Below are 26,003 nucleotides of genomic sequence, written 5' to 3'. Positions count from 1 at the left end.
TAGAATAAAATAATCATGGCTATTGTATCATCCAAAATTATTTTTTTTATTCTGCACAAAGAAAATAGACATATTAAAAAATGCAAAACCAAAAATATTATATTTCAGTAGTTAGTTTTAATATAAAAATTATGATGACTAGCGACATGTAGCATCAAAAACGTTCTAATGCAGAAATGAGATATCTCAGGTCCACCAGATAAGGTCATTATGTTTTGACCCGAGATATTTTGGGAATACCAAGGGGCAGGTTAATCATCCCCGTTGTAAGTTCTGCCAGGCCCACAATAGAGGCAGCTGGGTTGTGAGGGACAAGGCCCAACATGTCTGGAATAGAATATCTCTAAAAAATTCCTGAAAGTTTTGACCATCTGGTTTCAATCCTATGTCCCCCCATAGCAGCTGGCCAATGTTTTTACCACCTCAGCAAGCTGGCCATTGATTACGATTTGGCTGTTTCATACAACTTATTTGAACATACACAGCAACAATCAATCTTTCATTCTAACTTTATCCTGTGATTGAAATAGCTGTAAAAAATTTAATTTTAAGTTTCAAAATTTGTACAACTATATTACTTTTAAAGTGAATAAAAAGTTACTATATTTCTAAAGATTAGGAAAAAAAAACAAAAATTAAAATATAGACCACAGTTTGGAGTTAAAATACTCAATCGACACCAAGTTTGAGGTAATAAATTATGATTTGAAACAGTTAAACCATAAAAACAATGTTTATTTTACTTTTTCTTATCCATATGCATTTTGCCTTCTTTTTACTTCAGTAATTATGTAAATAATATAAACTTAAATAGTGGAATGTCATTAGATGCATGCTGGGATAGTAATGTATGGTATAAAAGCACCAATGTAAAACAAGTATTGTTATTCACTGATGAGGCTGAAGAAAGACAGCAAAATGCATACGAATAAGAAAGAAGTAAAATAAACATCTTTTTTATGATTTAACTGTTTCAAGTCATAATTCGTTACCTTAAAATCTGTGTCGATTGAGTATTTTAACTTGGGACTGTATTCTATATTTTAATTTTTTTAAAGTTTTTAGAAATATAGTAACTTTTATTCATTTTAAACGAATAACTGATCCTATTGAATAATTTACTATTGCATTACTTTTGATTTCTTTCAAATCAAAATAATTTTTGTATACCATTTGTTGTTTAATTAAAGGTTAAATATAAATAAAATTTATGTGAATAATATAAATTTATTAAAATTTGCTGATAATAAATGAAAAGAGAGACAGTTGTAATTTAATTAAAAATTAAAATATTTTGTTTAAAGACATTATATTATATTAATTACTCTATCAAATTATTTTTATTGGTTTTTAAGGTCTGAAACTGACCTTCCATTTTTCCATATTATATTTTTTTACACAGTGTTTTTTACATGAATTTTTTGGAATGTATTCAACTGTGTAAAAACAGAATTGGTGCATTAGATTTTATGTGAAAATCATAATATCAAGCATATACATGACATTGAGTTATTTGAAACATTGTGTGTGCGTGTGCATGCGTGCGTGGATGCGTGCGCACACGTGCTTGCATATGTTTAAAAAATTAAATGTATCTAACTTTTATAGTGTTGTATGATATTGATTTAAACAAAATTGAAATACTATCTTACTTCTGATTTTTCTGTTGGCATAAGAACTTGATCTAACAGGTCTTGATTTATTCCTAAACAGACAAAAAAAATTTTTTTAAAATCAAAATGATAAAATTTATAAGTTATTAACAAAAGCTTCAAAATTATTATTATTATTATTATTACTACATAAAAAAAAATCTGCTGTAATTTAGCATTTTTCATATTTCCTATCATTTCTTTTATATCAACAAAAGAAAAATTATTAAGTTATTGAATAGAGCATTTATATTAGCAATTATTTAATATTACATTAATTACTTAATGACAAATTTATGGATGGAAAAGTCTCAATAAACTTTCCATAATCCCAGCAATTTTACATTCTTTCTACTTTGTAGAATGCAAAAATAACCACATATAACTGAATTTGGTCTTTAAAGAAGAGTATTTTACTTGAAAAACAAAAAACTCTATTGTCGATTTGCTATCTAATAAAAATAATTGGTTATAAGTTTATTACAAATTTATATATTCAAGAAATACTCTTAAAATAAAACTTTAGTTATACAAATCAGTAAGAATAAACTATATTGTTTCATAGGAAAAATAACACTCCTAAAGTTTAATCAAACAGAATATAAAAGGAATCATTTTCTAATGTTTTCATTAAGAAAGTCTGTTGCTTAAAATTATTTAATAAAATGAAACTATCAGACTTACACAGATGTGCAAGAATTAAAAAAAGGCTATCAAAAGAAACAAGATTCAGTAGCATTAACAGTATGTATGTATAGGTATTAAATGAATGGCTGGATCCTTTATCAGACTACTTAATGCTAATTAATTGTTAAGTAATTTGGCTAGAGATAGCTGGTTAAGCCACCACATTGTATTAAATTTAGAACATTCTGAAAAAGATTGGCTTGGAGTGGGATTCAAACCTGAACAGATAGTAACTATTACGAGTCCCACTCCAAGCCAATCTTACTATGCAGATGTGTTGCCATTTGCACTATTCAGACCTATGTCCAATCTTTGCTTCCAGATCAATTAATTATTCACTCAGGACAATTTAGCTCCCATGGTCCTCCATATAGCAATATACATACATATATAAAGTAAGAATTGAGAATTACACAATTGAGGAAAAAAAAATTGTATCTGTTAAAATTAGTCAGGAGATAAGTTTCTCAATTATGAAGACAATAATTACTTGAATTCATAAATTTGACTACAGATTAAATTAAGAAAGATTAATCAAATCATTAAAATAACTGAAGAGCAAGAGAACAACGTCAGTTTAAAAACATGATTACTGTTGATCCTTGATTTTACAAATCTGATGTAATGGATTTTGAAATAACAGAACAAATCATCTTTGTTCCAAGTTATCTGCAGGAGTGGAAATATAATATTTGAGAACATTAGTAAACAGTCGAATGCAGTCTAAAGTGCAAAATGCTCACTAGATATCACATTGCCATCCATTGTTTACATCCCTGCTTAGAAATGTGATGTTTGTTTTTCTCTTATTTATCATAATTAACTGTGTGTGTTTTATGTATCTTGTATGAAGTTAATTTTGTAGTTAATTGTGACATCTTAAAATACAACAGACAATAGGCATTATCTGACCACTGTTTCTCTATATTACTCTGTTAAATCAATGATTAACTTTGTGTAAGATAAATACTGTTAATGTTATACTGTAGATACAATGTTAATTTTGTTTATAAATTCATTTTAAATTTTTTTATTTTTATGTATGGTAATATTTTTATTCATTTGGAATTTGTTCTGATTTAAAATGTGCTTTAAAAACTTTAGAACATATACAACCATGAAGCAAAGTTCTTAAATAACTTTAAAATGTTTAAGAATAATTAAGCATATCATTTTGACAACCTAAATAATTATTTTATGATTTTGCTTGCATTATATAAGCAATGTAATCGGCAGAAAAAATATCAAACTTTCCATTTTTAATTTATAAAGTATCAGACTGAATACTGTATAAAAATTTTTATTACATTTTTTCATGAAATAAAATAATATTAACAACTGAAAATCTTATATTTGGTTAAGAATTAAATAAGATTAAAATAAATTTAAACGATACTGTTCAACAATATTGAACTTTTGTTACTACTACAGTTTCAACATATATTTTTTTTAATAAATAAAAATATAAATACGACTTTTCTACACAGGTAAACACCTTGTTTTAGTCCTTCTTTTTCGCCATTTCACCATCAGCAATTATGCTTTTTATTGTTTTACTTAAATGTAATATTATGATAGTGGCAAAGACCATGAGAGGACGCTCTACCTATTTTTATATTTTTACATTTTTTTGCAGAGGCATTAGCCTAAAAAAGGAAGGTCATCTCTGTAACTTTGTGAATTTTAAGGATTGCTGATGGTGAAACGATGAAAAAGAAGAACTAAAACAAGGTGTTTACCTGTGTAAAAAAGTCGTATTTATATTTTTATTTATTAAATGTAAATAACACCGACCATGTTCCTTTTATTTTTTTACTTAAATATATTTTTTTTATTTACTTAAAAAATCATGAATGTAATGTACTGAATATTCCAAATGTAAAAAAATGGGGTAACTTAATGAAGAGAAAAGGGAAATTATAGTTGGCAAATTTTACAAACAATGTGAAGAAAGAAGGAGGGAGAGCTTCACAGTTAAGCATTTTGTGGATATGGGATAGCAAGATGGGCAGTTTAGAGTATCGTAAAAAAGTTGGAAAGTGCTAAGACTGTCGGTAGATGTCCAGGGAGTAAGCTAAAGAGCCATTGAAAAGAGAGGAATGGTTAAAAAAGTTAGATAGACCCCCTAAGAATACTTGAAAAAAAATTAAAAATATCCCATCATTATGTTAAAAACATACTAATCCAGAAAAATCAAAATGTTGTCCTTTGAAAGTGAAAGAAGTCAACAACAAAAATAAAAAGCTCAAATTGCAAAGGATTATTTCAAAACTTTCACATAGGCTTGATATTATTATGAATGATAGTCATATTTTACCATTGACGGATGTAATGGCACTGGGAAACAACACACACTGTTGTAAGGATGGGGTTGCGATTAATACACAGGTAAAATTTCCTCAAGAAGTGTTGAATTCAATAGCAATCAATCCAAAATAAAGATCTCAAGCATTCATAGCACCCTCTAGTCTCTGCATAGACAAAGTATACTCAAAGAAGCTTATTAAGAGGTTAATCCCATTACTCAAGAAACAAACACCAATCAGATGACCTGTGTGCCTTCTACTAAGACCTTACAGTTATGCATTACATAATCAGATAGTTTGTGCCAGAGGAAAATGGCATCTGTTATGTCAGCAAACAATAGTGTTGCAAACGTTCCTCAGGAACATCCAATTGAACAATTCTAGTACCAGCTGAAACAGATGATGTATAAAAATGAGAAAATGTGTCTGTCAAAAATAATGCAAAACTGAAACTGCATCCAAGTCCAAACACTGCTAATTTGATTCGGAGCACTTTTGAAGTCTGATAGCCAGTGTCAAGACTAAAATAAAAAAATATGACAAAAGAAGACCAATTTCCATAATTTAGAGACAGAAGAAAATATTTTTGTCAACTTTGTATTCTTGAATAATCATGCTAAATTAAAGATGTTTGATTTTTGTGCAAATTTTTTGTTTACACTCTCTTAATATATATTATTATTATTTTCCTTCCTTCCTATTACTTTTATTCACAAATTAGTTCAGACTTCTTTACATAGTTATTGAATTATTAGAAATCAAACTCAATTGTAACAAATGAATACTTTATGTATTTAATATCTTAGTATGAAAACAGTATTATTAAATATTTTAGTGATAAACTTGTAGCTGTACTATTTCACATGTAATAAAAATTTCATTAAATATATAAATAAATTAGATATACATTTTTCAAATATATTAACATTGTTATTTAAGAAATTCTCTATAAAAAAGTAGAATATTTTCATAAAAAGTAATATAGAACAAAAATGTTAATGTAATAAGATAAAATAATAAAACTATAAACAGCTTCTTATAAAATTATTTAAACATTTCTATTTATATAAACTTCATAGGATCTATATTACTCAATATATTTTAAATTCTTATATCTAATTGAAAACAGTATACTTACCAACTTTGTATTCCATAACGAAAGATAAGTTAAAAAAAAATAATTGTTATTGAAAAAAATCAAATTGGGTAGTTATAAAAATTATGCATAAATAATACTAATACTGTCATTAAAACTAACGTTTCAAACATTACATTCAAACACCCAAAAGATTATATTTAACTAAATTTTATCTAAATAATAATTTAAGAAGTTCATTAAATTTCTGAAGAAAATCACAATTTTAATAAGATTTGACAAACTTCTTACCTGAATTATGACCTAAAGCATAAAATAAACATAATCCAAATAATGCTGCATGATCATTTTCAGGACATTCAAGAGCATTAAATATTGCTTCTAAGAATGGTCTGAAAATTAATTTTAATATCAATTAGTTACAAAATTTTTTATTTTACACTTAAAAAAAATATTAAACAAAAATTATTAAATATAAAATACTTACCTCTCATTCAAAGAAAAATTTTGCTGTATATATTCAAACTGAGATTGTGTTATTCTTTGAGCTGCTTCTACTTTTTCTTCATCTGTAATATTTGTGCCATCAGATGGATAATCAACAACTGCTATAATGGTTATTAGATGTTACTTTTTGCCTAATTTTGGATTACTTTTAATTCAGATTAAATTATAAATACCTTGTTCAGCAGCTTCATCAGGTGTTCTATGATCAGAAGCTTCACTTGATTCAACTGCTGAAATATCAGATTTCCTTACTTCTGTACTGCTATTGCTTTTAGTAACTTCTTGAACTGATGCATTTTCATTTGATGCTATTGCTGATAATGAATGACTAGAATATATTTTAGTTTCCAAAGATTTTTCTAATGTTTCTTCAGGTGCAATAAATTCTGGTTCTGAATTAGTTTTAACCTAATTTTAAATAAAAAAATTCATTTTAACTTTATATATGTCAAATAATTAATAATTTATATCAAATTAATATTTACATTTATATTCAATCTTTCATATTCTGTTATAATTTAAAAACATTCAATTTTTGTAAAATAGCCTGAGGACGGTTATTGAAAATGGCCAAAAGCATTAGCTTTTGTTTATTAAAGGCTAATTTGCTAAGGAAAAAAGGTGTTTCATGTGTTTTTGTTTTAAATATACTACAAGATTGATTTTAAGATTAATCCAAAGACTTTTCATCCCACTTACTTTCTGATAGCCATATAATTTTTTTACAATGTAAATCACATTGTAGATGTGAAAAATAAACTTTGATAACTCATTTTAATGAATGAATTATTTGAATTTCCTAAATCTGCAACTGCATCCACCATGTATAATATGTTTTTAGAATTTATTTGTTTATCCTAAGAACATATTATACAATGAATATATAATGTTTTAGTAATTTTTATTACTTTGTCAAAGCAACATTGTAAATAGTAAATATAAAATGAAAAAACTATTACATAAATTATATTTATATCAATATTAACTACAAGTTTTTCTGATTCAATTTTATTAAAACAAATTGCTTATCACTAGCCAAATTTATGTGTAAATAATTCTTATAATAAATGATTGTATTTAGTGCAGAAAAATAGCACATTTTATTATTATTATTATTTCAAATTTAATTAAAAACTGAAAAATATCTATTTTTTAAACTGTTGGATGCATTTTTACAATTTATTGCATTTCAAACAAGTGAAACAATTAAATCTACAATGAATTTCTACAAAACATAAGAATCAACGACAAGAAATAAATTTTTAGTGTGTTTCTCTACTCAATTTGGATTTAAAATACTCACAGTAAAAAAAAAACATTGAAAAAGAGAGAGAGGAAAAAATAATTTTTTAAATTTAAAATTAAATTCAAAATGACTATAAATGCCAATGGACTAATAAATGTTGAGTATATACAATAAGAAAAAAATTTAGAAATTATATACTATTTTATTTATTGTTATTAATAAAATATTTCATATTATTTTCAAAATACAACTTATTTTTAAATGCAAGTTAAATGACTGTTTGATTAAGATTTATTTATTGACATGTAATTTTCACTTGGTATGTATAGTGATTTATAAATTATTGGATAATGGAGTATTCATAGAGGATAGAGTATGGAATTAAGATATTTCCAAAATATAAACTGACAGATGTGAAAAACAAACATTTATTTGTGTTTCACTCAGGTTCCATAGTAATTAGCATATAAACAGAGAATACATTATAGTTTCAAAGTACACATACAAATCCACTGTTAAATTTCTGACATCAAACTACTGTAATCTAAACTAATCTAAAGTCCAACACTTCTTGGTGTATATGATCCCCATACTAGGACTTTACAAATTCAAAGAACTTTGACAAAGAATAATACTTTCTCAAAACCTGACAACACAACTTTGTCTTCACTTCAAACCCTCTCTAAAAATGTTTTATTTTTCTGACATTCCAAGACAGAACATTTGTTTTACTGAATTTTTGATTTGAATCTTCCTCTCTCATGCTTCTGTTTTGTGTCCTAAGTTCCAAACACTTTTAACCTCAAATATTAAATTAACTCAATAAAAATTGCCTCTTCAGTCCTAACAATATATATGTAAAAATTTATGGAATATTGTACAGATCAAAATAATTTAGAAAATTCTATTTTTGTAATTCCCACAATAAAATTAATACTAAATTTCTCTCACTTTTTGCAGTATTTTCTATAAATGCTATCCTTTTGTACATAATTATTCAATATAAATAACGCATGTATTATTTATATAAGTAAAGACAAAATTTTCCTTTGTTTACATATACTATAAAGATTAATATTTATTATTTAAATTTATTTACTAAAATAATAGTTATCATTCAAATTAAATAGGGCATATACAAAATTATTATTTTATATTTAAATCTATTTATTACAAAAATAAATTATTTAAAATTTTTTTAATGATAAACTTACCTTTAATGAAGAAAGTTCATGTTTTTGACTTGAGAAAACCGTCATGGTTCTATTCAGAATGATAAATGCTAACTGTTGTACCAATGGATGATGTGATATAATAAGAAAAACCTGTAAGATAAAATAATAATAAAATTCATTAAATTCAAATTATTTTCAAACTATAATACATAAAATATATTTGTATTTTAGAGAGTAACTTTAATATATGTATTTGGAAATTAATTAATTACATTAACATTTATATTAGTTTACTATTTATTTTATTACTACTATTTTATTGTAATGTTTATTTAAATGAAAACAAGTATTTTATATATTATAGTTTAGTTCAAGCAATTGTTACATAGATTTGATGAGTGTTAACTGACAGTTTGTCACATGTAGTTTAATTAGATATATTGTTAAATTATTCTAAATATAATTTATTTCGTTTTTTAATTGATACACTATGAATTTGTCTTTAATTATTAAAAGTACCCTCAAACTGTTTTCTTTATGTAATACATTATTAATAAGGACAAGAATTGTAACATATAAGTAATAATAATAATTAATAATTGTTGAATTAATCAAATAAACAAATATATATTTCTTGCTACTTTAATTTTGATGATAATAAATAAAATTGGTGTAAAATTTTTCTATTATATTTCAAATTACATATTAATAAAAGATAATCATAATTCAAAAATATCATTTTATTTCACATCAAGATTATATTTAATTGACATTATGTAATCTGCAGACAAATTCACAGTTTCTGGTAAAAAATTTGCATCTCTGCACTAGGAACTAGCTGAATATTTTACACATACAATCAACAATACACAAAACATGTTAAAATTTCTTGCATGGGACATCAAATACATGAAACTCAAAAACATTATCAGAGACCCAAACTAACTGCATGCCTTACTATACTTTACAAAATACTCACTTTAAACATTACAAACAAAATATACAATTGCATAGAACAACACAACATTCTCACAGAGTAACAAAAGCTATCTTAGAAATCATATGGGACTCAAAGAACATTTACTCATAGTTTCAGTCATTCTACAACAAACACACAACAGAAACCTACATGTAATATTTGTAAATTCCAGAGATCAAGTAAAATATATTTTTTAAAAATATATTTATACATATAAATTTTAAAAAACTTTCAAAAGAAAATTCACTTTAAATAATAAATATGATTAAATTACACTGATCTTTTTAACAGTCCTTTTTTTATTATTGAAGAGATGTATGCATTTCAAACTGTATTATTTAACAGTTCCTCTTCAGTGATAGAAACACACAACAACATGAAAGCTCTAGTATACAAGAGTTCAGAGATCTTTTTAATAATAAAAAAAAAGGACTGTTGAAAAGATCAGTGTAATTTAATCATATTTATTATTTTTAGAGTGAATTTTCTTTTGAAAGTTTTTTAAAATTTATATATGTAAATATACCTTCTTTAAAAAACTACATGTAGTACACACAGATTACAAGAAGGCATTTGACAGCATCCCACACTCATAACCAAATACTCATAAGACAAGGCATTTTCCAGAAAGACTCATTAACTCTACTTAGTGTTTTTCTGGTTACACGACTGGTCTTAAATCCTCTATCCAATATGTTAAACAATAGTAAATATAGATATAGCATCAAACACAACAAAATAACACAATACCATATTATCTCCTCTTCTGTAGTTGGATGACATTAAATTCTATGCATCTACACAAGCACAGCTAAAACCATTTATTAAAAGTTACTCCAATGACATTCAAAAGAAATTTGGCCTAAACAAATGAAGAACACTTCACATAGAAAAAGTAATCCTGAAGAAAAATGATTATGCACTCATAAATGGAGACATCATTAAATCTGTAGATGAGAGCAAAGTATACAAATATTTAAGTTTCCAACAGGCTAAACTCACAGAACACATACAAATAATGCAAAGACTAACAAAAGAATAAAACAGCAGATTAAACTCAAAACTAACAACACAAGTGAATGCAAAACATACATTTAAAGCAATCAACAAGCATGCATACAGTTCCAGATGCACAGCAATGTCATGTTCTATCAATTTTAAATTATGTATTCTGAACTGTTAAAAATGGTAAAAAATATTTGTTTATTTTTAAAAATCTTTTTCATTGTTGGACTCCTGGTGATATTTTTGTTCAGTATAGTACTTTCATCCAGTTTTTCTTGTATTCATTAGTGTTTACTAAAATCAACATGTATGTACTTCAGCATGGACATATTTATCTGGATTTATACTAGAATAACTTCAAAAGAAAACACAAACAACATTAACAAAACACAACAAACACCACTTCAAGTTGTCCATTGAAAGACTGACTTTTAAAGAGGGAGAATGAGGCTGCACAGAAATTATAAATCTACACTACAAACACCAAGTCAAAGTGTTGGTGACTCATTCCTCTTTAGAGAGATGGAAGGGTTCATGACTGCCATGCAAGACCATGTTATAAACACAAGAAACTACAATAAAGATACATTTTAAAAGCCAACACTTTGCATCTGGTTGCATAATGTAAATATTTATAAAAGAAAAATAAACTGATAACTGAAAGTAATTTAATATTGTAGAAATAGAGAAATATTTTGACAGATATAAATAAAATAATTAAAAATTTATGTACATTTTTTATGTCAAATATACAAATTTATTTTATAAAGTGGAAACATTACCTGAGATAAAAGAAATAGAGACACAACACTGCTAACATGTGGTCTGTCATCCTAAAAATTAAAATTTATATTTTTAATTTTTATTTAAAATAAAATTTAAAACTTTTTAAGTAATATAAATTTTAGAAATATATAAAATTAATAAATGTAAATCACAAAGCTATTACTAATCCAAACTTTATAATCGAAATATCCATAAATTTTAAAATACTTAAAACTGATTACTTTTTATTATATAACTTTTTAATCAATCAGTTATATCTAAATGAGTAAATAATAAATTAGAATTCAATTCCAATAAATAATTTAAATTTTTATTGTAAATCATTATACAGTTGACCAAAAATACATTTCAATAAAATGTTTATCACCAAATCACTAAAAGAAAGAATTGGAAATAAGTGTCTCCAAACGTCAAAATGACAGAATAGATATTTCAACTTTTTAGAAATGTAATAGATAATCAATTAACAAAACAAAAACTCTTCTGTTTAATAATTTATAAAAGTACCAATATAATTTTGGAAGAAGCAGGAAGATAAAAGAATTGATTATTAATGAAACTGTTTAATAAAATTGTAGAAGAAGAAATGTTAAATGCATGAAGGAAATTGCTAATGCTGGCTTTGAGAGTAAATAAGATAGTTAATTTAGATCATAAAAGAAAACCTACAGTATAAATGTTTAAAATTATCTCTCTGGTTTACAAATATATCATCCAGAATTTATTTAATTTTTCATTATAAATATCTAAATATTCATATTAATAACTAATAGCTATAGTATTCCATTGTTATAATAGTTAAACAAACAACATTGAAAATTAGATAATTTGATTTAAAACACAACTCAACTTCAAGTTGTTACTCAATTTTTTTTATTTTACTTTTGTGTTCAATCATACTCTTTTTATACAAATTTAGTTTTTACTTTTCATTAACAGTTTTCTAACTAAATTTATTTTATTTCTTTAATTACAGTTTATGAATTTCTGTAGTATGAAATTCACTTGTTTACATAGATATCTTCTATATACAAAGGAAGTACAGTAAAACCATTAGAAAACCATATCAAAGAACAAATATCATATATGCTTGAATAAAAACACATCATTAGCAGAATACAATCTAAAGATAATAGTCAAATGGGAAGAAACCTCCATCTTATGTCCATTATATTCCCTGCTTTTATCATAAGGATTAAAAAGCTTTTATAGTAGCAGATCAAAACAGAGTAATAAACAAAAGAACAAAAAGGTAGATCCACAAGTACAAGCATTAACATAATAAAAATCTGTTTCATTATAACCAATTATCAAAAAAGCAGAAAAGCTCTAAGAACAATTACCGTATTTTACGGACTATAAGACGCACTTTTTTCTTCGAAAAATTGCCTCCAAAATTCAGTTGCATCTTATAGTCCGTAGCGTCTTATAGGTATTTTTTTAAAAAAATTGCTTAAAAATTAAAGTGCATCTTATAGTCCGTAAAATACGATATGAATTTTACAAATGTCACCACCTACTTAATTGTAAATATTTTTGAAAAAGTTCCAAATTCAGTTTAATCATTTCAACTTCTTAAACTATTCAAATACAAGTAGAATCTAAAACTGAGAGAAGACTGTCAAAACATTTATCCAATATCAAACGTTAGAAATTTCTTTGACTAAGAAATTAGTTTTAACTTTTAATTAATAATGAATCAATGCATATACAGTTTAACCCATTATAACATCATCCATGGGACCGGCAATTTTTTGATGTTATAACCGAGTGTCGTTATCTGCAGGGTCATAATTTCAGTCTGATAAAAAGTACCAAGTGTGTTTAAGAATCTATTATAAACTCCATTCTAATTTTACATCGCATGTATTACCGTAAAATTATTTCTTAATGGTAATACAGTATACTGTATCTATTATGATAGTAATAATTTATTATCATATGTATAAAAATGCAAACTACATGTTTTAAATACACTTTATTTACATTATTATGTCTAAGTTTACATAATTAAAAATTTCAAAAATTACATTTTATAAGAAATTTCTATTTGTCTCAAGTTTCAATAATGGTGAAACTTCTGGTTTTGAGAATAATGTCGAATCAAAAGGCAAGAAAAGGTTAAATTAATGTATGCCAATTAAAAATACAGTAGAGCATCAATTATCCGACCCTCGATTAACCGACTTATCGGTTAACTGACCGCGTTCTAGTCGGCAAATTCAAATGTCCGCTAGTGATGTGGCGCTACAATATTTGGTTATGTCTTGGCTATTTTAATATTATTTTTGTTAAATTTTTGCATGTTTTAGCTGGCAGCACTGGCTCGACCATGAAAGGGAGGCTAGTATTTAAACCAGACCTAATACACTATACTAATAATGTATTTTTTCATACTTTTCGGTTATCCGACCAACCCCAGTCCCCAATTGAGTCGGATAATTGATGCTCTACTGTAATTCAATTATTTCTTTATAAACTATTTGATATAATATGTTATATTAAAAATAATAGAATATTATTTAAAAATTTAGCGTAAAGTAATTTAAAAATGAGTACATAATAACCGATCGTCACGTTGTTTAAAAGTGGCAAATTTCAACCCACCAAAGTCAGGTGGAGAGAGCACCACCCACAGTCGTTCTAGGAAGTGGACTCTGACCCTAGGACTGAACACACATTTTTATTTAACAAAAAAAATATTATGTAATCTAATTTTGTAAATTTGGGAGTGCTTCAAATATGATGTTAAAACAGGGTTTTATGTCGTTACATGTGGGTTTTTTAACATTATCTAGTATAGTAAAATCATGGGACCGATAAAAATTTGACATTATATTAGGGTTATCGTTACATCCGATGACATTATAATCGGGTTAAACTGTATTTGAAAACATTCTTAATAAAAGCTTGCAAACCAAGATTTAAGCTTTCATTTTACATTGCATATTTTTTTTATTGATATATTTTTTGTTAGTAATTTTCCTCATATGAAAGATTTTAAAAGAAATTATAACAACATTCAAATTTATGTTCTTCTATAATTATCATTTGATGAAAATGTTTAATAATCATTCAAATAATATATCATTTATATAGACATTAACATAGTGCTTATAAATAAAATAAGATAAATTATAACATTTATATATTTTTATGATCAAATTCTGTTATATTCAAGTATTTCAATTTATGCCAATAATCTTTTATAATGTTAAGAAAGCCATTTCAATTAATTTTAAATTTATAAATCAGTTATATGAAAGAGTCATCAGAGTTTTATGCTCAAAATTATACATTATTATTAATTCCATTCTAAAAAAACATTTCCATTATAAAAATAAATTTTGCATTCCATTCTAAAAATAAATGTTTAAATTAAGAACAGAACTAATAAATTTTATGTATAATTTTCTATATTTAAAACTTTGGAAGTCTAATAGTCATAAGTTTAAGTTCATAAATTGAATTTTTCTGATATTATAATGATCTAATTTAATTATTTATGCAATAAAATACTTTATATTTTCAAAACTTGAGTAATTCAACAAGTTATTTATACTCGCACCATTAACTTGTTTGGATTAGTAAGACAATTGTGATTTAAAAAAATATAAATCAAAATTTATACTTCAATTTGTGAATGCCGCCTTCTTTTAGTTAAAGAATATACATAAAGTGGTATAAGAAGTCTATTTAATAGATGATCAGTTAAAACTTCATTCAAAGCTTCAATTTGAAGACACAAAATATCATTGAGATAATGTAGATGGTCTAAATGTTCTGCTACTAAATCTGCTAGTCTTGTATAACTTTGATGACTAAATTGGATGTAAAATGAAATTTTATGAAAATATGTTATATAATTATAAACATCACACAACATTAAATGCATGATTACTTACTCCGCATCTTTTCTGACGCAAGAATCTAACTCTAACACATGGTTGCCAATAAACCAAACAAGATTGGAAAAATAAGGTGCAGCAGTTTTGTCTCGAATAAATTTTAACATTGCTTTATCATCCACTTTATTTTTAAAATATTTAAAAATCTTAGTAACATTTTATTATAATAATTTTTTAAATAACTTAACAGCCTTTACCTTTAAAAACATTTAGTGTGAGTGTGCGAACAGCAATTCGAACCATACTTTCACCATGATTGAAGAACTTGATAGCTTCTGTATACAATGGAAAATCATTTGTATGCTAAAAAAATTTAAATAAAAAATTAAGTTTAAACAGTTTTAATAATCAATTGACAAAAAAAAAATCAAAATTTAATTTTATACACATTTATTAAACATATCTGAATATTGGAATGCAATCATTCTATTTGATGGCAATGTGATCTGATACATTGTTATTGAATATGATCTCATTCTAGCCAATGAAGAAAGCTTTCATAACCACTTTTAGTAAAAGAAATGAATGACAATTTGAAGACTATTATATTTTAATATGTAAAGGTAATGTAAATTATATCTTTAGCAGATTAAGTTTGATTTATGATTAAAAATATGATCATCATAATATTTATTATATACAGTCTAAAAACTTATAATTAGATATTAAGTTAATTTATTCTAAAAACAAAGCAATGAAGCAAAATGTATTAATGGTAAAAAAAACCTAAAAATTATAATTTAGTTTATGATATAAGTATATTATTATAAAAAAAATACATACCTCATTATAAAAGAAGTGAATTGTATGAGTATTAAGCTTTAAAGATAATGTTTTCAAAAACGATATATAATAAGCCATAACCTACAAAAGAAAAAAGAATTATATTTTTCATATTTTAAAACATCTTATATCAAACATTAGATTTAAACAAATGTTGAAATTAGATTTACAAATAACAATACTAAGAAATGAAACATATACACATGAGAGATATGTGAAAATATAAAGGCTGGTTTTTAGTCCAACATGGAGTTTCAAGGTAGCTAGCCACCACTGGAGTTAACAAGAATATTATCCAGTTTATAGTCAAACTCTGGCTAGTGGCTAACTTGGCACGGCATGGCACTGGCATCAAATAGCAACGTTAAACATTGTTCAACATTGGAGCTGGACCAAAAGCAGTATTTGACAACTTGGTGGCAAAAATTATTTTGAAAATAACACACAGAATACCTTTAATCCATCATCATTAAGAGCAGAGATATTCAGAATTATGGAATTTTTCAGACTTAGCCGTTCAGACATTATTAGCAATATAAAATGTTACTGTTAACAACAAGTAATAGTTATATTAATGCTTATACCTGTACAGAATGCTGGCCTTAATAAAAAGAAAAACAAAAATTTTTTACAGTTAATGTCTTTTTCATAAAGAAACAATAAATTCTCAGTTTTTTCTTAAATAATAAGCTTTTGCACAATAAAAATAAAGATCTTAAACAGTTGTTCCTCAACAAATTTTATTGCCTAGATCATATCTGGATAATTATCAATAAACCAAGACTTATCATATTTCAGAAATGACAATCTGAACTTGGTAAATACGCTTCACTTATTATGGATTTGTTTTCTAGGATAAATTAGCAAAATTATACATAATATATAACTTTACTAATGCAGTAAAACCTCAATTACCTGAGGTAGTGTAGACTGATGGTATTTTAAATAAAACAGACAGCTAGAATCATTCTGATTAAAAATTACAAATAAGTTATAAAAGATTTACATGGTATCACTTTTTTTAAACATCTTAGTAACTTTCATTGTAAGAACAATATTTTTTACATCATTTAATGTATATCTAAGATCATACAACAGTTTTAAGAATAAAAATTTATATTATTATAGTTAAATTTTAATTAATATGAATGGTTCATCTTACATACAAGTTAACAGAAAAAAAGAATATTAATACATATCATCATTTGAACTTTTCTTTAAAAAGTCTTTTACAGTTTATTCACCCTTGCATAATGCAGAGCCTCACTTAACTGGGATTTTATTGTATATAATAAATAGTTTGAAAATATTTAGATATTTCAAACTATTATTTATAATTAAAATTAATTTATATTATTAACAATAAATAATAAATGCATTTATTTACCTCTTCATCAGAAAAATCAAACTTATGTACAATAATTGAATTCACATGATTATTGGATAAAAGATAATCTGAAAATAATAATAATGATAATAATCACTAAAAACTTAGTTGAATGCGCAAAAAATCTTTCAACAAATACAAAATTATATATTAACTAAAAATAATATACATATATTCTAAACACTATTTGATGATTATTTCTAGACAACAAGAGTTTTATATACTGTCAGCAGTAAAAAGCAAAAACAGGCAGTTGTCATTTGAAAATAAATTTATATATATATATAATAGAAATAAAAATATCATTTATCAATTTTGATCACTAAAATGTTCATTATAATAAATTTAGATATCAAATTTTATTTATTATTTTTTACAAAATAAAATTCTAAGTACAGCAGACTCGTGTACAATGCGAGGATACATTCCGCATTATAGGAAATTGCATTATACAAGATATGCATTAACAGACGATTTTATGCAAGCGTAAAGTTGTTGTATCATAAGAATTCATTGTGTTATATGTGTTCCCTTGTAATGTGATACAGGGGAACACATTATATGGGAGTTCACTGTATTTATTTATATTTAACTCGTGCATTCCAAACAAAATTGATAAAAATCATTTCCATAATTACTTTTTTTATTGCAATTATAATATAATAAAATTTAATATTAATAATAATTAAAATATCAATAATAAAATTCGTTTATTAAACACTTCAGTATGTTTTTTCTCAAAGAATTAATTAGCATTACAAATTGGAAATTTAAGAAAGTGAAAAATTAGTGAAAAAATTAAACTTGATGAAATAGTTTCAAATTAGACAGCTTGTTCTGCTTTAGCCAAATTAACAGAAGGCAACAAATCATTGAATAATAATAAGTAAAATAAAATTGAATATCTAAACTCATAACTGAAATTAATGAAAGAAAAGAAAGGATATATAAATTCTCAATAAAAATACAGTAGAGAGTCGTTAATCCGAATCAATTGGGGACTGGGGATGTTCGGATTAGTGATTTGTTCGGATAACCGATTATGTACGAAAAAATATATTAACCTGTCCGATGTTCAAATTTTTCTCCGTTGCGCGTCGCTTCGTGTTGAATTTTCGTCGATTTTAAGCCTAAGGAAAATTTTTATAATAATAATCAAGGCTATCGTATTGTTAAAAATTATTTCTTTATTTTGTACAAACAAAATAAATATATTGAAGAATATAAAAACATGAAAATTATACTTTAGAAGTAAATATAGTATCAAAAACATTCGATTCGTCACGACATAGTCCGACTGAAAATCATTCGAATAACCGGCGATTCGGATTACCGGGGTTCGGATTAACGACTCTCTACTGTACTTAATTAAAATAAATTGAACAATATTTCAGATAAAATTTTATTCCTTATAATAAAGGTTTTGGTTGAGTACTCTTAATAACAACTGAAAACTTTAAAAGTCAACCAACACTACAGTATTACAATCTAATTACAGATTAGATTGTACATGCTATAATGTTTTATTGAGAGATTTTATAACCATTATTCTGTAAACCAAAGGAAACTCTAAAAAGACATAATTCTGTTAAAACACATTTTTTCTTTCAATTTAAAACTATAAACAAAATGTATAAAATGATTCAGATAGCTATAAATTTATTTAAAAATTTACAAAATTTTTCAGCACCTAGAATTATTTTACTTTCTGAAATAAGCATTAAGACAAATTTGTTTACATTGAAAAATATTTTTAACAAAACAAATCAAACTGAATGAATCAATCTCATTTATGAGGAATTTGGTTTTAATAAATTAACCCTTTGCGTGTCTGCTATATGACGCTTTGTTGATGAATTTTCTACGAAAACACTAATAGAGTAATAGTATGTCACAAACATGCAGTCTTCCTCTTCCTTCTCCCAGTGGTTGTCCAAGGTCATACTACTATATTAGAGAACGTCAATGTCTTGGCATTCAGCCAGAGCGGTTCACTTGAAAATGCAGATCTCATGTTCAAATAATTTTCTCCCACATAATATCTCATTATTATAATCAAATCTGATGTCATAAAATGTAATCTATTTTCTTTTTACATATTTAAATATACAATAATTACAGTTTATATATATATATATATATATATGCATACATGCACACATAGACACACTTTTCTCATATATGTGATAATGATCTATATATTTTTTTTTATGAAGAAAGATTTAATATTGAACATAAACCTTGAAGCCTTGAATGTAAGAAAGATTTAATAAAAGTTAGTTTTAAAAAATTTTTTAATGTTATCAACTACACTAAAGAAAGTTATGTATAAAAATTAACTAACTTTATACATATTTATTTACTTAATGTTCAATTAAATAAGTTGTTTTAAATAACCAGTATGTAATTAACAATTCATTCTTTTTCTGTAAGAGAATGCATATATGATCTAAAACAACATAATTATCCTTTAAATAAACAAAACTTACACTGATAATTAGAATATATAATTAAAAATCTACTTAATTCTGAAAGCAAAATAATTAAGTAATATTTTCAGCTCTCTTTTCCACCTGTTCTCAGCTCAAACTGATTGGAATACAGAACTTAGACAAAAAGAAAATGTAAAATTATAAAATATATATGATTTAAATTTAAATTAATAATAATAATAAAGTAGCAAATGTAATTCATCAAGAGCTTGCAAAGAAACACAAATTAGTAGACATCCATGAACCATACTACAAATACATTCCACAGGCAGTATTGGAAAACAACACGCACAAAATGTACTACGACAGAGCCGTAATCACAGATAAAACAATTACAACAACAGACCAGACACCACACTCATTGACAAATACAATGAAATCACATACATTATAGACCTATCCATTTCAAACACTCACAATGTACAAAACACATTCACTGAAAAAGTCAGCAAGTACACAGAACTCACCTAGGAAATAAGACTGGATGGATAGGGTGCTTATTGTACCTGTTGTTCTCTCCTCTACAGGTGCGATACCACACACACTACACAAAAGCCTGAGACCATTACAATTGAATAGAAATACATACATCACACTACAGAAGGCCACTGTATTGAATACATGCCATATTATTAGGAAATTTCTGAATACTGACACTGACACTGACACACTTATTTTAGTTTTGTTTTGGTTGCTATGCCTTGACTCTGGTTCGGCAGAGTACACAGACACTGGTGTCAACTGAGTATAACCCACTAAACCAAACATAATAATAATGGTATAAATACACACAAATATTAAAAATACAAACAAATCAATAATAACAACACTACCATCCCAGAGTAATATTACATTAAATATTAGATGAATGATTAAAAAAAAACTATATATTGGGTTGAATCATTTTTTCTGACTTGTTTTTATGCTGTAGGTGTAACTTGAAAATTACACAAATTGGCCCAAATGATCTAGTTTGTTAATTACATAATGGTTTTAATAATAATTTTCATAGTGGTTTTTGATTATTTTTTAGAAAGTGAAGTTATTAGTTTCAATAAAAATCAACTTCTCAGAAGAACATTTAAGACATGTAATGTTATACAAATTTATAAAAGATAATGCTGCAGTTATAGTTACAAACAACATATGTAGTGTGTATGGCAGTGAAGCCTTGAATGTAAGGAAATGTCAGTGTTGATTATAAAATTGCTGCAACAGTGGAATTCTGACCTGAAACTATCTACACAAGAAATTGCAGAAAAATTTGGAGTATCTCAACCAACACTAATTAGGCAGTTACATCAGCTAGAAAAGATAAATAAACATAGGATATGGGTTCTACAGGACCTTACTGAAAAGAATCATCTGAACTGCTTATCTGTATACATTTGACTTCTTAATATATAAGAGCAAATCCCATTTCTGGATAGAATAGTAATGAAGATGAGAAGTCTATTTCAGGTCCAGAACCAAAATATGATCTTCATGCTTAAAAAGGTGTTGCAGTATGTGTGGTGGGATATGAGAGGAATAGTGCACTGTAAGTTGTTTAATCCAAATGAAATAAATGCTACCTGACGCTGCCAGCAATTTAAAAAACTTCAAGAAAAATGTCTATTTGACAAACAGGAAGAATGTTACTTTGTTGCAGGTTGCAATAGCCACCCAACAAAAATTAAGAGCTTAATTGGGAAGTTCTCTCTCATCTCTCTTATAGCCCCAGGATACCTACAGATTACCACCCTTTTCAATCCCTTTAAAACAGCCTTAATTAAAAAGTTATAATTTAAAAGAAGCTATTCAGAAGCATACAGAAATTTTTTTTGAATCAAAATTAGATGATTTTTATAAGAAAGACATTGAAAAACTTGTAAATCAACGAGAAAATGTCATATTTAATCAGGAACATTATATATTGGATTAAATAATTTTTTGTGTTAATAAGATCTATTAAAACTTATAAAAAAAACAACATGACTGACCCGATAATTTTATAGTACAGAAAGTTATCAGCATTCTCTAATTGTTATGTATGTGCAAAATCAATATCAATAACAATGTGTTCATTAATGAGTGTAAAATGTTTAGGACAAATAAATAGTTGTTACAAAAATTTCAGGGAAATATGTTTATACCTTTCCCCAATAGTATTAGTTTATGCCAATTAAGCATTGATATTTCTATCCAGAACCCATTGTGAAAGTCCTCAAGCCTTTCTGCATTAAGATTGAAAAGAAAAAGAAATGCTTTTAAACTCTTGTGTGAATTTATAAATATAGATCTAACATAATAGTTAAACTTATCAATCTACAAATAGTTCCAATCCATAGTTAACTTTATTTGGTTTTCAGAATTAAGCAGCTTTCTAATTATTTTTATTATTATTAATAGTCATATTAGTGTAAATATTACTTACAAAGTGAAGTTTCATTTCTAATATTTTCAAAAAGAATATTTAATGTCTGAAGAAGCTGTACACAAACATATCGACCACACTTCTGTTTCATTATTTTCAAGAAAAAAGAGAGCATATTTTTTTCTAAAAAGAAACTTTAAAGAAATTTTTACTTAATAAATATTCAGATTTTAACATTTTTATCTTAAAAAATTAACAGAAAGCATAATTATTAAAATATAATAAAAAAAAACATTAAACTACTAAGTACTAAATATATCTAAAATATATAGTATTAATTGTGTTTATTATATTAAATTTAAATCCATATTCTAATTCTCGGTTTCTTAAAACTGATATTTAATTGTAATTTGAACCAGCTAAAATCATTCTAAAGAATGCTTTTCAACCACATAAATTATCAGATGTATACTGATGATTTAAAATTGGAGAAATGTAATAAGCAATTCGTTATTACCTTTTTTTCTCTAATTATATCTGCGTAACAATCATTACCTCTAATAGAATTCTTAATTTTTTAATAATTTACATAAATAAAACCTGATTCAAAGCTCATAATGTGCATTTAATATTACTGACAAAAACTGTAAATTTAAATAGATAATGTTGCAAGGTGAACAAACAACAAAATGAATGCATGCACAAAATATGAAACAATATACAATACAAAAGATGTAATCAATAGCAGAGTTTATGCCTACCACCTTTCTAAAGATGTCAGAAAAATTTATATTTGATTTAGTCACTGAGTTTGGCATGACCAAAATTTTTAGGAGTGCATATTTGCATTTTTGTTATAACAAATGAAGAAAAGTGAAACCTAACAATATGGAATTGTATTTCAGGGTCTACTATGCAGAAATGTCTGCAATGCCTCTAAAAGTTCAGGGAGATGATATTGTAACCAAAAAACATTTTACAATTAATTTGAACAACTCTGTAATGGTTCTGAACTGATTAAAAATGAATAATGATTAGACTGACTATCCACTTTAATAATGAATATAATTTGAAAATTAATGACTTAATTTGATCTGAAAAAACTAATAATCCAAAAATATCCAATTATTTTGAACATTTCATTCAGCTGAATTCAAAATATTTTATCATAAGGCGAGTCAATGTAAAATTTATTCTGTATCTTTTCTCATCAGATAAAAAAAAAACATGCTTTTTGATTTTTCTAATATGCATGATTATGCAAATTCAGGTCTGAACTTTAATATGTGCTGGTACATTCAACATATTTTTAGATCATAACCTGTATACTGTTAGATTAACTATGTTTAACAGTGATTCAGTAAAGAAAAAATAGCACGTTTTCACAGTTAGCCCTACTCTAAAATAATTTTTATTTAATTTAATCTGCATATATCCAAATGTAATCTGATAAAATTAAAATAGATCCATTTAAATCATTACATAATTTTTGTACTGAAAGGTTTTTCTGAAAAGTGATAATTTTTGAAAGCATGTAAACTGATGAAAATTGAGAAAAAGGTATAAAGAAGAAATAGTTGAAAGTAAAGAGCTGATTCAAAGAGATAAAAAGAGAATTGTCAGACTTAACTTAGCTTTAGATTAATTGTTCTATAGTTAGAAATTGTAGTTTGTAAATAAAAATCTTACTGTAAATTATGATTAAGAAAGATTGTGTCAACCCGTGTATCTTCTCCAAAGCCAGTATGTCAAGAGAATAATTTAACAATTCTTTAAGGTGGTCATTGCAAAAAAAATCTCCAAACAATCAATATTGCTCAAAAATATGCTGTATAAAAATGTTACCATTTAAACTGCATTAATTGTTGAAATGTAAAATAAACAAACAAAATGTGATCACAATTCATATATTCTGATAAATAATTTTATGAATTCTGTGTTCAAACTAAAAGTGTGTCCCAATTTTGGATACAAATTCATGCAGAATATCCTCCCGTTTTCAGCAGCAATGCAAAATTTTCTGCCTTTCACTAGTACATATTTGCGTGAGAAAGGGTTCTTATCTATGGTGGATATAAAAACAAAAAAATGCAATCGATTGCAATTAGATGCTTGCATGCAGATAGCATTACAAACAATTAAACCAAGAAATAACAAATTAGTTGAGGATATTCAGCAGCAGAAATCTCATTAAATTATTTTTGAATATTTTTTGTTTTTTGTATGAATTTTTAAATGTTTCTTATTTTATTTTTAGCTAAAAATTAATGAGTTTTTATGTTTAATTGTGAAGCTCAAATGTTATTTAAATAGATAATGAAATAATAAAATTATTATTTACATTTATTATATAAAAAAATAAAGCAATAATAAAAAAATCAATTTATTATAGATAATTTAACAAATATAAATTATTATTAAAAAATGGGGGTCACAAAAAATTATGAAATATTTGGTGGGCTGCGAGTATACTGTTTCAGATTACCAGATTATTCTAAAATTATTTAATTAAATTTAATACAAGACTGTACCTAATGCCTCCCTCTAGGGACAAATAAATTCAAATTATCATCACCAAAATATAGCCCAATGTTATATGGCAAGTTGTTGTGGCTTTATTAAAAATAATGCATTATACGTATTGCTCGTGCGAGGCTTAGAAAACTCCTGACATAAGCATACTAACGAAAGCAATCAGTATATAGCACTTGTATACAGGGTTGTCAAAATTAAACTTTGCACTCTGGAGTGTGTTCTACTGCTCAAAATGAAACAACATTTGGACAACAGATACTTCAAATGATGTGCTCGCCATTTATTAAATAAAAACTTTTCATACAAAAAATCACTGATAGATGGCATTGGAGTTATGCAATTGGGATCCAAACCTGTTCCATTATTGGAGAACAGTATATCTTAACATACTAATGACTTTTTGATCCCAGAGCTTCAACAAAGCCTTCAAGATACCATATTCATGAAAGATGGTGCACCATCCCACATCCCTTGCTCTGTTCAACGTGTGTTAAGGCAGACTTTCATGAATGAATGGGTGATCAGTTACTTCCCAACAGCTTGATCTCCTTGTTTGCCTGATTTTACTCCATATGACTTCTGGCTAATGAATTTTTTGAAAGACCAGGTCTATCGCATTTGTGTTAGATCTAATAGAAGAGTTAAAAGCAGACTCATTGCATTCAGCAGTGGAAAACATGCTTTAGTGTATAGAGCACATATTGAACATTTGTAACTGTGATTTGCATAGCCCCAGCATCAACTATCTATTGGTGACTTTTTGTCTGAAAAATTTTTATTTAATAAATGATGAGTGCATTATCTGAAGTACCTGACATCCAAACATTTCATTTCAACCAGCAGATCACTCTCCAGAACCATCTGGGTTAGGTTGGTTTAATTTCGATAACCCTGTATTATTTACGAGTAACTCTCAGTTGACTTTTTAAGAAAATTTTTTTCATACAGTACATATAAGTTTTCATTAAAAATTTTATTTAACTTGTAATTTATTGATATAAATACAGTAAAGCTCTTTGTACATCACATAGGTCAAATTATTTATGTTAAAAGATTGAATTCTCTTGGAATTTCAGTGTATTTTTACAATCATGAACTCTTGT

The 26,003-nt window shown here is 25.9% G+C and overlaps 1 protein-coding gene across 2 annotated transcripts in view; it reads right to left on the bottom strand.

Annotated features, from left to right (window-relative positions):
* Positions 1-26,003, bottom strand: part of ema (C-type lectin domain containing ema) — a 60,591-nt gene that overhangs the window by 23,652 nt on the left and 10,936 nt on the right. For both annotated transcript variants that reach the window (XM_067287319.1, XM_067287320.1), the window contains exons 3-14: positions 22,426-22,559; positions 17,518-17,585; positions 16,131-16,211; positions 15,545-15,650; positions 15,345-15,468; positions 15,071-15,260; positions 11,436-11,486; positions 8,709-8,819; positions 6,422-6,656; positions 6,229-6,349; positions 6,033-6,133; positions 1,653-1,705 (exon numbers count right to left, since the gene is read on the bottom strand). In XM_067287319.1, the coding sequence (XP_067143420.1) occupies positions 1,653-1,705; positions 6,033-6,133; positions 6,229-6,349; positions 6,422-6,656; positions 8,709-8,819; positions 11,436-11,486; positions 15,071-15,260; positions 15,345-15,468; positions 15,545-15,650; positions 16,131-16,211; positions 17,518-17,585; positions 22,426-22,559 (1,375 nt within the window). The remainder of the gene's footprint in view (positions 1-1,652; positions 1,706-6,032; positions 6,134-6,228; positions 6,350-6,421; positions 6,657-8,708; positions 8,820-11,435; positions 11,487-15,070; positions 15,261-15,344; positions 15,469-15,544; positions 15,651-16,130; positions 16,212-17,517; positions 17,586-22,425; positions 22,560-26,003) is intronic.

This window comes from Centruroides vittatus, unplaced genomic scaffold, assembly GCF_030686945.1.
Source record: "Centruroides vittatus isolate TY-2023 unplaced genomic scaffold, ASM3068694v2 scaffold_450, whole genome shotgun sequence".
Lineage (NCBI taxonomy): Eukaryota > Metazoa > Arthropoda > Arachnida > Scorpiones > Buthidae > Centruroides > Centruroides vittatus.
The sequence above is the reverse complement of the archived record's forward strand: the minus strand, read 5'-3'. Positions and strand labels throughout refer to the sequence as shown.